Below are 13,428 nucleotides of genomic sequence, written 5' to 3'. Positions count from 1 at the left end.
TCAAAATAAGTGCGTGATCCTTTTTACGACAAAAAAAAAACGAAAGAAGAACGTCCGGATGTGTATCAAGGTTTTAAATTTTTTATTGCTGCATTCAAAGAGCTTATTTTTTATATCTTATAGTAATAAAGATTTATTAGAAACTAACATGCATGGGTAAAACAGATTGTGAGAAGTTCGCTGTCAATACAATTAAAGTATGTTTATTTTACAACTAGCTTAGTAGTAGAATATATTATTATGATTTCAAGCTTATTTATAACCTTGTTAAGTCTGAACAGCCTGAACATTAAAATTTAAGTATCTAATATTCCCTTATAGTAAAATAGTAACAAGTTACCAACAGCTTCCATGGATACCACAACGACAACAATACAATCATAAAGGCCATGCAGAGTAAAAATGAGTTCTATCGAGAGTTTGATCATGTAATTCTTCATTAAAATCGGTATGACACATTTTAATAGTGTGTTTAAGAACTCTTGTCTTAGAGTTCCAGTAGATCCTGTTAGCAAAATGCCAAAATCTGCATTTGAACGCAGTGAAAAGTTTTCCAACCAGCAGAGCTCTATTGATTCATCTTCAACATGTTCTGTGGCTGGTGCGGACTTGGATGCAGTAAAATTAAAAGAATTTTATCGTAGTATACCTGATTATAATGATATCAATCACTTACCAACTGAAGAATTTTACTCTACACTGAAATTACTTAGAGACAAGAAGAAAGTTATGTTGGGCATGGCTATTGAATTTATAGACGACTGCAATGGACCAAGTGACAAAGTTTCAGAGAACACATTAGATAAATCGGAGGAAATCAATAGACTACCGTCGGTATCAAGTAAAAATATTAAAAATAAATCACACTCTTCTCATAGGAAACTAAGTACAGGTAAAATAAAAATTAATCAAGACCTTCCGAATGCTGTCATGCGATCAAAGCCTCAAACTACAAAAAGTTCAGGGACGTGCTTGAAACGATCGATACGACAGAAAGTCGATGATAAAACAAATGGCAACGAAGAGTTAAAAATAGCTCCAATGAAGAGTAATTTAGAAAAATCAAAAAACGAACGTCCAAAGAGGAATCACTCGGCTTGTTCCATATCGTGGAATGATGCGAAGCTTGAAAGTAAAAACGAGGTCGATCAGAAGTTTGAAGACTTTTTTGTTGGTAAGAAGTACGATAGTCCTGTTAGCAAAGGGGGACTTGACGATGGAGATGAATTTAGAACGCGCAGTATGCCTTCGAGTCCTCTGCGAATGAAGCGAGCTGGATCACCTACAAGACGGCGTAAAAGCATCACAATACCGAAGCCGTTTAAAATGACTGAAAGGTAATTTTAGAAAGATGACACTGTCCTAACTTGGCTGGGTTCAAGAACAAAACATTTTTTAGTTTCGTATAAACTACTATTTTCCATATCTTCAGTTACTTAAACGCCACTATTATACTCTATATATATAACTCAATTATAAATCGTTAGAAATCTTACGATGGTAATAACTTTACAGGGACGAAGAAGAGCGTATAGTGGGTGAACTTCGTTGTCTGCGGAAATCGTTTTCTGATGATATGCTTGATCAAAAACGCGACAGGAAGAAATTTAGGGCAAAGCCTGTGCCTGTGGAATCCCGCATACCACTTTACGATAAGATCCTTGAGGACCAAGCAATGAGGTTTCCAACAGACATGACAGTTCTACCTGTATGCTTCTTAGATTGCACTATTTATTTTAACACTTAAGTATTTTATTAGTTTAAATGCATTGAGACCAAAGAAAGCTTATTTTTTAAGACATACTGTAATTTTCATCGAAAGAGAAAATTTGCGTTTTAGCTTCTAGTTGTTCATTTCCATGATAAAAGTCACAATCTCTTACACACAACAATGCCAAATTGAATGAAGCTTTTACGACCCCATATTTAGTTGTCTTGCTGTCCTTAATTAAGGGTAACCTACCTAATTTGTCTCTAACCACATTTTTCCTATTAGAAATATAAGTTCTAATATATTACTAAATTATATCTATAATTTAGTAATATAAGTTAGAAATAAGTAGTATAGCGCAACAAAACTTTACCTGTTTTGGTCGCACATTGTATTTGGAACTTTATTTTATTTGACCACAATTCACATACTTTATTTTTATGTTAGGCTTACTCACAACATGCGTCATTAAGGACTTTCGTAAGCGGTTTGTACATAAATAATCATGCTTTAGTGCCATATTCATTTTACAGGCGAGCAATATCAAAAATAAATAGTGAAGCAGAGTTGAGGGCTCAAATGAAACCTTTTAGTTTTACAAAAAGAGAGGAAAAAGGGCTGGGAGGAATGTGTGAGCGAGCTATTCATGTGTTACCTAAAAGTAAAAAGAAGAAAAGATTTAGGGCTCGGCCAGTGCCGAAAAACTTGTTTTCGAATTATTTTTACGATAAAATGAAAGAGGACGAATTTTTCAGGTAAAAGAAATACATACATATTAAATGCATAATGTCCATATTATAGTTCAAGTAAGTAGTTTTAGGCTTAAAATGTACATTTGCCTATATGACGTTGATTCAAATGGCCTCGTTATTTTTAGATCTATGAATAAACGTATTAGGGCAGAGGAAATGCTGCGGAGCGCGAATTATCCAGGGTCAATGGCGGCTCGCGACCGTAGCCGTCTGTCCACGCCTGCGGCTCACAGCGACCTGCCGATAGATCCCTCGCCATGTGCTCCATCTGTGTCGTCGTCTGATAGACAGAGATGCTCCAGCCCTACGAAAGATCGCAAGAAGCGAGAAAAATATCCAAAAGAAGATTTCATCACTACAAGCCCGCAGCCGTTCCGATTTAACACTGCTGACAGGGCGGCCAAGAAAGTGAGTTGAAATAAATCAAACGAATAACGAACTTGTTGTAAGAAAAATGTTGTGAAATAAATTGTTTGTTCTTTGATGATCAATATATTTTACAGATGCACGATGTGGCAATGAAAATGTACTCTGAGAATAAAAGTACTGAGAGTGGAACAAGTGGCATTGGCAACGGGCCAGGGGCTCGAGCTTATTCTGCTTTGGACCTCCGGGCCTCTGCTTCTGGGAGGTCGAACTTAGCTGCGTTACTAAGAGCTGAAGCTGTCAGAAGGAGGTTTGAAATAGAAGCAGCCAAACATTTGGCGGAGCAACGTCGACGGAATGAAATGAGGCAAAGAGATCGACAGCTCCGATCCAAACCTGCTTGGCATCTTGTTAAAAACAAGTTAGTTCACAACATTAAAACGTAGAACTGCAAGCACGATGTCACCTGATGCGAAACTAATTCCAATCCCTGTATTTTAATGTTATTTTATTTACGTATAGTCAAAACATTTTAAATTTATTCATATACGTACTTAATTGGCGGAAAATACTAGGCTATAACGATACAAAGATTGGAGATACAAGAATTGCGTAGAAAAAATATAACGCATCAAAAATCAATTATAATCTACGTATTTCTACACACACACATTTTACACACAAGAGGATAATATATAGCGGTACCACAATTACAGGTATTTTTGTACATAACTATTTTGAGTTTCCACAAGACAACTGTTGTTCTTCTAAAATTATTTTTCATGAACACTTTCTATAACTATCTACTCAAAAATCAAAATTAAAAAGCAGAGTATTTAGGATATATCTAAATAAAGACTATAATTTATTCAGGATTGTTATATTATCTGAATAGATAGTTCAGTTATTAGGACTCTTGCCACATTTTAGTCTAAACATAGACGACTATACACCGTGATTTTTTAGTCGCCTTACAAAAGCAACCCAGTTCATGTATCCAATGACTAGGACACGATCATGATAAAAAAAGGTATTTATGAGATTTGAATTAATTTAAAATGCAGTTTTTTATTCAATATTATGATGCAATTCGTAGTTTTTTAGAAACACAGCTCTGTTGCGAGCGAGATCCGAGCCTTGTAACAATGGTGAGGGGCGCGGGCGGCGGCGTTTTTATCATTTTTAAGAGTATATTTTAGATTTCTCTTGTTTACTTTTTCTTCGAACTTATTATCTTAGTTGAAGATAAAAAAAAATCGTGCCTAGGGGTATTTTACGTCGGATACATTAACTGGGCTGCTTTTGTAAGCCGACTAAAAAATCACCGTGTATACTCAATACTTTATTGCTTCCATATACTTCCAGCCATGAAGAAGACATAGCAATGCGGCTTCAAACACGTAGGGACGAGGAGAGAATGAGACGGGAAGAGTTTCTTCACGAGATGGAGCTCATGTACGGGAGAGTTCAGCAGCAGCCGATGCTCTTCGAAAGGTACTACGCCCCGCGTCTGATGACAGCACCTATGGATTCTCTGCAATTGTCTCCTAGGAAGACAACCAAAAAACGTAGCAGCTCCAGAAATAAGTCTTACCATTATAACAGTCCAACTCGATCCCGGAAAGTGTCAATTAACGACACAGCTGAGACATACACCGGTGACGTCACAGAATTCCTGAATAGAATCGATATTGATGACAAATACTCAGACTCGGAAATTGTGACAGACAGAGATACAGGAAATAGATAAGGGAAACTGTTAGCTTTTCGTCTCTCTGCCCTCCCTTCAGCACTGTAATCGTTTTGTTTATTTAGAAACATGTGATTGTATTTAAATGTTTTAATGAATCAACGTTAGTATGCTCAATTTTGTTTATTAATTTAACATCCAATGAAATTAAATATTCCTACGCAATGTTTGTTGAATAAATTATATTATTATTAAACTTTATACATATGACTATTCTAAATTAATATCGGAGAAAAAAGGTGGTTTTCCAAGATTTGAATTAAACCAATCGATCTAATATCCATTTGAGGAAGTGTGAGACTGACGTGTAGACCCCTGGTTTTTTGATGCCGCATATTGTTGGCCCAAAAGAAACAACACCAATCAAATAGTTTTTAGGCCCCTCCGGTGTATCGAATATCTGTAAAAATCAAAACACTTAAGTTATTAATGTGAATCTTAATAAAAGTCATCAGTTTTTTTTCTGTAAGCTTTCAACTGGGCCTCAATTTTGAGGCAAGAAATTGGGGCCCTGATTAAATATTGGCCAAATATGACCTTTTTACATGACGCATGTCCTTTGCAATTAACGGTATAACACAGATGAACCTTGGGAATTTTACGTCTTTAAAAAAGTTTAAATCTTACTAAAACTCGTACAACACGTAAGTAGTTATTTAGTTAACTAATTAACTAACTGATTTATACCCGATTCTCATAGTAACAACCCTAATTCTAAATTACAAGGTAACAACCTCCGATTAACCGAGTATGGCATTGCTTGTGGTAATCACGTGGTATTATTTAAAAAAAAAATCTCCATTACCTTCATGAGTGGGCCTCCTGAGTCACCACCACAACTATCCTTGTTCAGTTCCGTACCAGCGCAAATCTCCGATTCCGCCACCTTATATCCTTTTCCAAATGAATCACACAGTGCGGGATCCACTACTGGAATCTAGAACATTAATGTGAAATAGGTCATATAGGATGCATACTAATAGAATGAAGCTAAATAACTTAATACTGACGACATTAATGCGACTTTTTACTATTAGAAGTCCTATCAAGACACTGTATCTTAAAAAGACCTGATGTTTAAGGGCTAATTACACAGAATCCCTTTTTTAAATGAATTTGAAGTACTCACAGAGACTACTTGCAGTATTTGGCCCCGCTCTTCAGTAGTCATATTCGTTTTACCCCAGCCAGCAACCGTCATTTTCTCTCCAATTAGAACGTTTGCCATTTGTTCTGTAGTTTTTGGTAAGCAGATGGGCGCCACATAATCTTGGAAGACAATATAATTTTGACAATGTTATTATGCTTCATGAAGTTTGGGACACAAATTTCGTTCTATAGGTATACCTAGCTGTTAGATAAAATAATGATAAAGATGTTCTTATACTGAATTTTACTATTTTTCTTGGTGGCACATTTTTTTCCACAAAGCAAAACGGGTACCATAGAAAATTTTATTCGCGATTTGGGGAAAATAATTCAAAAAAGGCTAGCCCTTTCCATTATGCTGGGCGAAAAATGCAGCTTTAAGTGTTTTACATTGAGCTACTGATTACGTAAAAAAAAAGATTTATATTGAGTGCAGGATGTGAAATATTGATACCATTAAAAGTGATCGGTGTCTCCAGTTCAATGATGGCGACATCGTTGTGGAAGGGCGGCTTGTCGTACGAGGGATGGCTGGTGATGTTCTTGACGGCGCGGTCCTGCACCGCGGGCGCGCACACCTTCAGCTCACAGTCAGGGTCCGTCCGCACGTCATACTCACCAACACGAACTGTTTTCCTAATTAATTTGACATATATTGTTATTTGTAATATTTTATCAGTTGCATGCCCTTTGTGGAAGAGTGCTTTGCTTTGTGGATAGAATGTATTTTTTTAAATGCCTTAAAAATAAACTAGAACCCGTATAATATTGAAAACTGCATTATTGGATAAAAGAAAACGAAAATAAATATTGATCTTTATACCAGGTACAGGAAAAGGCGGTTACCCTTGAAAATGTAACCTTTAGATTTTTATACTTAGTCTCAGCATTTTTGAAATGACATTTCGCTCACCTAAGCTTACAAGACTTACTACTTACAAATCATATCCATATTCAGATTTTTGTACACAGTGGCCGGCAGTGATGACATGGCGGTCGGTTAGCAGAGCTCCCCCGCACAACCAGACTAACTCATCTTCATCTGAAAAGTAATAAATAGTAGTAATAAGGGCAATAGAATGTCGACAGTCAGTGTCCATGTAATTATCTACTTTTTTAGACCAGATTTTCCTAAGTAGGTAATCTCGTTGCTTAAGCATAAGCAAACTACAATTTTATTATTGTGTGAACGAGTTGCTAACTTGCTACTGATTGCTGAATTTTCTGGACTTGGGGATCAAACTGTATTGCAGGACCTGATGATGTTTTAACCAGATTTGTACCCAAATTGGAAGGATAATTTCATCTACCATTATTTTAAGTCAAGGTGTCTTTACTTACTCTTTTTGAAAATACTTTTGCCCTAAAAATGTTCGGGAAATCTCAAGTATATCACCTTTTGAACCTCATTTGTTATTTCGTTGAATTCGGCTTTTGTTTATTAACAACATTTCTTATGATTAACATGTATCACTATGTGAATAGTGATTACTTATTGAATTGACCTCTGGCTGCAATTATGATATTCCAATATCTATGATGTAATGGTGATAATGATGTCAGGTCTAAAGAAGTAATTACCGCGATAAAGTAGGACAATTAGCTTAGAAACCAAGTCTCTTCAATAAAAATACTTTAACATATTAGACCATACTTATGTTTATCCTAGGGTCCTGAATTGAACCTGCATGGTGGGTTTGGCGTGGTGACTGTGTCTTGCAGTATTTCACTCTTTACTAACCCATATATCCCAGTCGTACGATCCAAGGGAACTCTCCGAGGGCCGCGTTGGTTCCCCCAATAATGCGATCTCGTGCATTGTCTCCACAATCAACAGCATCTAGCTTGGCCCAGGCTGGGTGTTTCGCTATCTCTTCAGCTGATAGTTTTGTATCTATTTTGTAAAGATTAATAAGAAGACATATATATTAATTTAACAATTATGGATAGGTAATAAGATAATGATATAAGATAACACCTTTTCATTGCGAGTCTCATCAATTTTTCTTGAGCCCATATTGGAAAGATTAACAATTTTCCTGGTAATTTTTAGGGTTTCGTATCCGAAGGGGAAAAGGGACAATACTGATATTCTTCTGTCTGTCTATCCTTCGGTATTTTACCAGACTTTATCTTATGAACCGTTATAGCTAGATAATTGAAATTTGCACTCAAGATAATTGATAATGCAAATTTCTTGCTTGCACTTGTTCTTCAAAAACCAAAATCAAAACAAAAAAAAGCTTTTTATTTCATGGATCGACAAATTACTCGGACAGGATCATATTCTTTTGGAAAACGACTAACAAGAACTTCTTTGAGAAATATGTTTATTTTATATGCTGAGTCAATTATTTCCGCTAAATACTACAATATTTAACGGAAAATACCATTATTTCTGTTTTTAGTACTATATGCTGCATTTATTATTTTATTGGTTTATTCTTTAGAAGAAACCAATAATAAAAGTCGTCAGAATGTGTATTCTATGTAGCTATAGTTCTAAAAACAATTATTGGTTATAGAAGGGGCACTAGAGCTTCAAGTAGCAACTCTAATAGCGATGATAATTACTAATACTATTATTTTTTAATCTTTTTTACTAAATCTGATTGACATTAAAATTTGATAAATTCTCTTTTTCGACTGCTTGCGTAAGAATTTCAATATCTCTAGTATAAATTGCAGTTGAGTTTTACTGTATAGTATACATGGTACGGGACCCAATATTTTTTGGGTTAAGAGGATTCATGTACCATAACACACATTCACTAACAGAGTTGTTACGAAGCTCTATCAGGTTGTGTTTTGAAATCCAAAATGTTTAAGTCGTATACTCAAAAAAAGCACTCAATACTTACTCATAATATACCTTTTTGAATATTTTTGGGTTACAAAACACAACCTGTTTACCCACCTCTTATCTTTTTAAAACACGAAACTCCAAATAATTGGCATCTAATATTGTGCCATTGAACCAGCCATGAACCTGCGAATATCATGACTCAGATGAAAAACACAAGAATGTTACATACGTATCTCTTGTTAAAAGGTATTTCTACATAAAAATAATAAACAACATAGCCCGTTAACAGAGTAAATTACTTTTAAAACTATAAACGAGACATTGTTCTTTCAGTGTCCTATTGCTCGCCTTGTATCATAATATACGGTTACCTTAATTGGTTTACACATTAAAGTATTACGTAGAATAGTAGATAATTATAGATATGTTAATGAAGTAGGCGACGACGTGACTAACGGGGATCCACCTGATTCCAAAGATACAAAATTTACACGAAATGTGTCATTAAATGAATCAGTTTCCATTGCGATCAGGAGATAAAACTTGTGGAATATTATAACTTAGGTATTGAGTATTGTGATTTATCGTGATTTATTAAATCATACAAAAATAAATATATATTCTAGCCACGTAACTCAACAATACGGTAGCTTAGTATCCACTCTCTTGTCGAGAGCAAATTTAAATAAAATTCCCTTTTTCTATATCTATAATTAGCACACCGTAAAGGTAAGAAAAACATTAAAACCTTATTAATTTCTTTTGTAAACTGAGTGCGAACAACATTAATGAATTAGAAATAAATCGATTAACTTACCCGTAACAGCGTAATGTAGGAGAATTGTAAACGCCAAGGTGTACTGCCATTCTATCAAAAACATAATTGCTGTTATCCGTTTATTATATTCAGACAAATATATTTGTGAAGTTTGTTGTTTGAACAAACGTTCATGACTGCTTGCTTTACCTTTTCAGTTACCGGTGCAAACGTGCAAGGAGTGCGCCGCAGCGTATAAACGATATTAGTTACGCGCGTGTACTACACTGTTCTCACCTAGGCTTAGGGTAGCAACCAAACCTTACGGCATCGCAGGTATATTTATCTAATTCACGAACATCCCACAAAAAAAACACATATTCTCTATTCCAAATTCAAATCGATAACCGCATCACTAGTCCATATCACCGAAGTCCGAAACTAAGTTCGAAAAACCATTATTTTGACTAAAATTTTAATAAAATACATTAAATTATTATATGTTGTTGATAGCCATAACAAACACGTCCATGTTACATGTATTCTTTTACATTATCGTTTATTTTCCATAAAACCATCATATTATGTGACAGAAAATCTTTATTTTGTGCAACGCTATGGTTCATTATTTTTATTTTGATAAGAATTGTATCGGTTTACCTAGCAGTAGGTGTTGATCACTGGCATAAATAAAGTGTTTGAGATTAAAATAATTTCGTAATTAAGAAGTTAATTAAAATCATGATGGAAAAGTTTGGTTAGTATATATAGTCTGGCAAAATGTAATAAAGTAGAAAAAAAAACGCAAAATATCAAATTTTAGGTTATGTTTGATCAACCCCATTCTCTATGCTTTTGACCACGTGATATTAATTTATGCTCATATTCAGACGTTACTTATTCAATAAAAGTTGTCTTCCATCACATACATACTTAAGCCACCCTGTACTTATAAAACTCTGTATTAAGCGACCACCGAAGGCATCTGGTCTACTAGTGTATGTTTTCTATTTTCACAGCTTTTCATTTAATTAACGAAAACATCCTTAATAACATTTACTCAGTTACGTTTTTAAATATCTATTTGTCTCAATTATTTACATTTTTGCTTAACAACGATAGAGACAATGTCATAACACTTAAAGTGTGTGACGTTTGTGACTTTGGCGGCAATAGTAAGGATAATGATTACACTTTCGAATGCTTAGTGCCTTTTTTGTGGTATATGTGAGTGCTTTTTTCGGACTCAACATTATTTATTTTAGCACGTTTATGTAGCATGAATACAGCGAAGGTATATTGAGGATAATTAATTATTATGCAATTAATTTGAGTTAGGACTGTATCATGCACTTTTATAATCCTGATCGTGACATACCTACGCTTAATTTTCCTCTTTCCCTGAATGGTGAAACACGAAGAAATTATTTAGGAACATAACGCATAAACGCATAACGTCATTTAGTCCACGCACGAAGAGCATTGAACCTATATAATATATTATTTATCTACTGTTTCGAACAGGAAAATAAGCAGCATTTAGGATACCTATAATCATACACATTTTTATTATCTGGCTTCTGTATTCCAGCTATTTCAGACAGCTTCGTACCTACTAAGCACTATTGTTTCCATAAACCTTCTTTAAATATGGGATGAACCTTCTTCTGGACTTGGACAGTCTTGTCGTTGTGAAAGCTAGGCCCTGTTTTGGTTAAGCACTGCTCATTACAAAATTCTTTTTGCACATTCTTTCACATGTACATGAACATACACATCCTTTATAACTAAAAATCAATTTACAATTCAAGGTCTACTGGTTTGGTATATTTATGATAACTTTTAAAGCACTTTTAAGTTATTCCCCTTACTCTATAAGAACGATATTAGCACAAAATTAGACTGATTTGCGTCCTGCAGGGTTCGTACACTAAGGATCCAGAAAAACAACACGACTGCAAAAAATTTTAACTACATCTATCTATCACTAGAACAGCAATCTTCAGTAAGGAAGCATTTTAGTTGCTACTTCTTGAGAAAAATCGATTTCTAATATTAAAGAAAATATTATTTATAATAACATTAAATATAAATGGAGTCAACCAGTCAGCCATATTTGTTTATATCTGTTTATCGTTAAAACTGTGCCTAATTGAATTGGTTAAAGTTGAAGCATGAAAATTGATTACGAATTCACTATACTAACATACACAATACAAATTACAATATTTATTGCACTTTATTATTAGGTGACGAAAAAAAAATCCATTAAAATTAAAACTGAATGTTGGATAGGCGTATCTGAAGTTTGAGTTTAGCATATGCCATAGAAATAATATGAGGTAAGTACATACTGCCTTGGTAAGAAAACCTGTGAGCATTCTTAAAGAAGTGGTATCAGTGCTGCAGTGGTACAAGCTCAACAAAAGTGGCTTCTTGTCACCCTTTTTCTTTGCTAGAATCAAATATGACTTCGCAGTGATAGAGGCCGAACACCGAGGGGATAACCTCCTTTTTAAGAAAGACTTGCTGTTGTGGAAGTCAGACAGCAGCTTGCTAAACACTGACTTACTTCCTCTGCAGCAGTCTTAGTTCAAGACGTGGTGATAGCCCAGGCTGAAGTGGCGACCTCTTGATACCTTTAAACCACCACACCATCAGTAAAGACGTTTAGTCATCCAATGGATACAGTTTATCCAGTTTTTTTTAATTCTTCTTTTGATAAATGAACTAAGTTGAGGGTCAGGAGTAAAAGGTTTATAACCCAAGTTATAATATGAATCATTTAAATCAATTTGTTTCTCAGAATGTGATCGTAATTGATCAAGAGGTATGTGTAGGTTTGGTTCCTATATCTATTAAAAGAAACTCGAGGCCATGAACTTACTTGGAATCGGGCAAAACCGGCATCGTAGGAGCGTTAATAAAACTATTATCGGATCTAATGGGTTTGGCCGAGAATTGGAGAGGTCTTATGTGGGATTAGTCACAGTACTCGCAAATCGTTAGTGATGAGGGTTCCATATTAAATACCTAAAAGGATTTGTAAGACATGCTGTGAAGCAAATAGTGTTGTAACGCTATCAGCTAGCTTCAAGTTCTTAAGGATAAATTTCCCATGTGATTTAGTCTAGTAGGTTAGCCTGATGAGTTTCTACACTTGTCTAGAAAGAGTTTCTACACTTGTCTTGCTTCAGGAAAAAGTTTCGAATGACGATTGAATTAGGGAGGCGGATTACGACAATTACGCAAGAGTATCATATGTACTTAATTAACAACTAAGCATGATAAAACGTTCACAAAAACAACGTCACTTGTCATCCAGAGTAATGCAAATTCAGTTTGGGCATTACTAAATAAATACTATCTCCTTTTGCACGACTTTGAACGAAACAGGCAAAAATTATCATGTTAACACAATGCACGCTGGAAAATCCCAAATTAAATTTATCAGCACATATATTAACGTATTAATTATTAACAATGCATTATTCAAACTACCATCCTTTTCTGAAATGCGGAAAATTTTGATAAATCAAACATATCGTGAAGTAAATAAACTATAACGATTTACATTGGTATTTTAATATTATTAGAAAGAGTTATGGTTAAACGATTTTGTATAGATGTCATTACTTTCGTGTTCGGACTACTTTGGTATTTATATAATTTGTAAGGTAAAACTAGGATGAAAGTAGATGAGAATTTTCTATGAAAACTGTCTAAACTTCTTGCTCAACTGAAATTGGTAACAGGCATTATGCTTGGGTTAATTAATAGTGTAAGGTAGGTGAAAGTTGATTACTATATAAGTTGTGATTATAAATTAGTTGTCAAAAATTGTTTGTGTTTTATATTGACTGCATTGAAAGTCCTAGAACTTTATAATTTATGACTTACTGCTTTCTACTCAATACTGTCTAAAAGCAAGTTGTAAATAAATAAAATATTCTACTTTCTACAAATCTTTTATTATAAACAAGCTTGTTTCCTCTTCCCTGTTTATTTTTTTCCAACTTTTTATCAGGCTCTGTATTATTTTAGAACTGAGTTCACTTCTTCAGCTGTTCTTGAGGAGGTAAGTTATTGATGTAAGTACTTAAAAACAAACTGGTAGGTTCAAAAGTTTAAAAAAAA

At 34.5% G+C, this 13,428-nt stretch overlaps 2 protein-coding genes across 4 annotated transcripts; one reads left to right on the top strand and one right to left on the bottom strand.

Annotated features, from left to right (window-relative positions):
- Positions 1-52: 52 nt before the first annotated feature.
- Positions 53-4,672, top strand: LOC113499096 (protein FAM161B). Of its 2 annotated transcripts, none has more exons than XR_003401063.1 (6): positions 53-1,337; positions 1,516-1,680; positions 2,245-2,466; positions 2,589-2,871; positions 2,967-3,545; positions 4,195-4,256. XR_003401063.1 is itself a non-coding variant. In XM_026879451.1 (6 exons), the coding sequence occupies exons 1-6, from the start codon at positions 451-453 to the stop codon at positions 4,577-4,579; spliced, it is 2,226 nt and encodes a 741-aa protein (XP_026735252.1). In that variant the 5' UTR covers positions 56-450; the 3' UTR covers positions 4,580-4,672. The 2 variants fall into 2 exon arrangements, 1 of the variants encoding a protein (XP_026735252.1); XM_026879451.1 differs by having other exon boundaries at positions 56-1,337; positions 2,967-3,250; positions 4,195-4,672.
- Positions 4,673-4,734: 62 nt separating this feature from the next.
- LOC113499092 (CLIP domain-containing serine protease 2-like) lies at positions 4,735-10,196 on the bottom strand. 2 transcript variants are annotated; one of them, XM_026879440.1, is made up of 7 exons: positions 9,352-10,196; positions 7,470-7,622; positions 6,668-6,770; positions 6,183-6,364; positions 5,709-5,848; positions 5,385-5,516; positions 4,735-4,979 (listed from the first exon to the last, which is right to left on the bottom strand). In XM_026879440.1, the coding sequence occupies exons 1-7, from the start codon at positions 9,413-9,415 to the stop codon at positions 4,839-4,841; spliced, it is 915 nt and encodes a 304-aa protein (XP_026735241.1). In that variant the 5' UTR covers positions 9,416-10,196; the 3' UTR covers positions 4,735-4,838. The 2 variants fall into 2 exon arrangements, with proteins under 2 accessions (XP_026735241.1, XP_026735240.1); XM_026879439.1 differs by lacking the exon at positions 9,352-10,196 and adding an exon at positions 8,646-8,784.
- Positions 10,197-13,428: the final 3,232 nt, after the last annotated feature.

This window comes from Trichoplusia ni, chromosome 11 (genome assembly GCF_003590095.1).
Source record: "Trichoplusia ni isolate ovarian cell line Hi5 chromosome 11, tn1, whole genome shotgun sequence".
NCBI lineage: Eukaryota > Metazoa > Arthropoda > Insecta > Lepidoptera > Noctuidae > Trichoplusia > Trichoplusia ni.
This window is presented reverse-complemented; position numbering and strand designations above follow the sequence as displayed.

Excerpts from the sequence above, each read along its gene's own strand:
- LOC113499092 (XM_026879439.1), bottom strand. The coding sequence starts at position 8,730 with ATGATATTCGCAGGTTCATGGCTGGTTCAATGGCACAATATTAGATGC. Across the intron at positions 7,623-8,645 it reads GTGTTTTAAAAAGATAAGAG|ATACAAAACTATCAGCTGAA; the intron begins GTGGGTAAACAG and ends TTTACAAAATAG. Across the intron at positions 6,365-6,667 it reads TCTGAATATGGATATGATTT|GAAAACAGTTCGTGTTGGTG; the intron begins GTAAGTAGTAAG and ends CAAATTAATTAG.
- LOC113499096 (XM_026879451.1), top strand. The coding sequence starts at position 451 with ATGACACATTTTAATAGTGTGTTTAAGAACTCTTGTCTTAGAGTTCCA. Across the intron at positions 1,681-2,244 it reads CTTGAGGACCAAGCAATGAG|GCGAGCAATATCAAAAATAA; the intron begins GTTTCCAACAGA and ends TTCATTTTACAG. Across the intron at positions 2,467-2,588 it reads AAAGAGGACGAATTTTTCAG|ATCTATGAATAAACGTATTA; the intron begins GTAAAAGAAATA and ends CGTTATTTTTAG.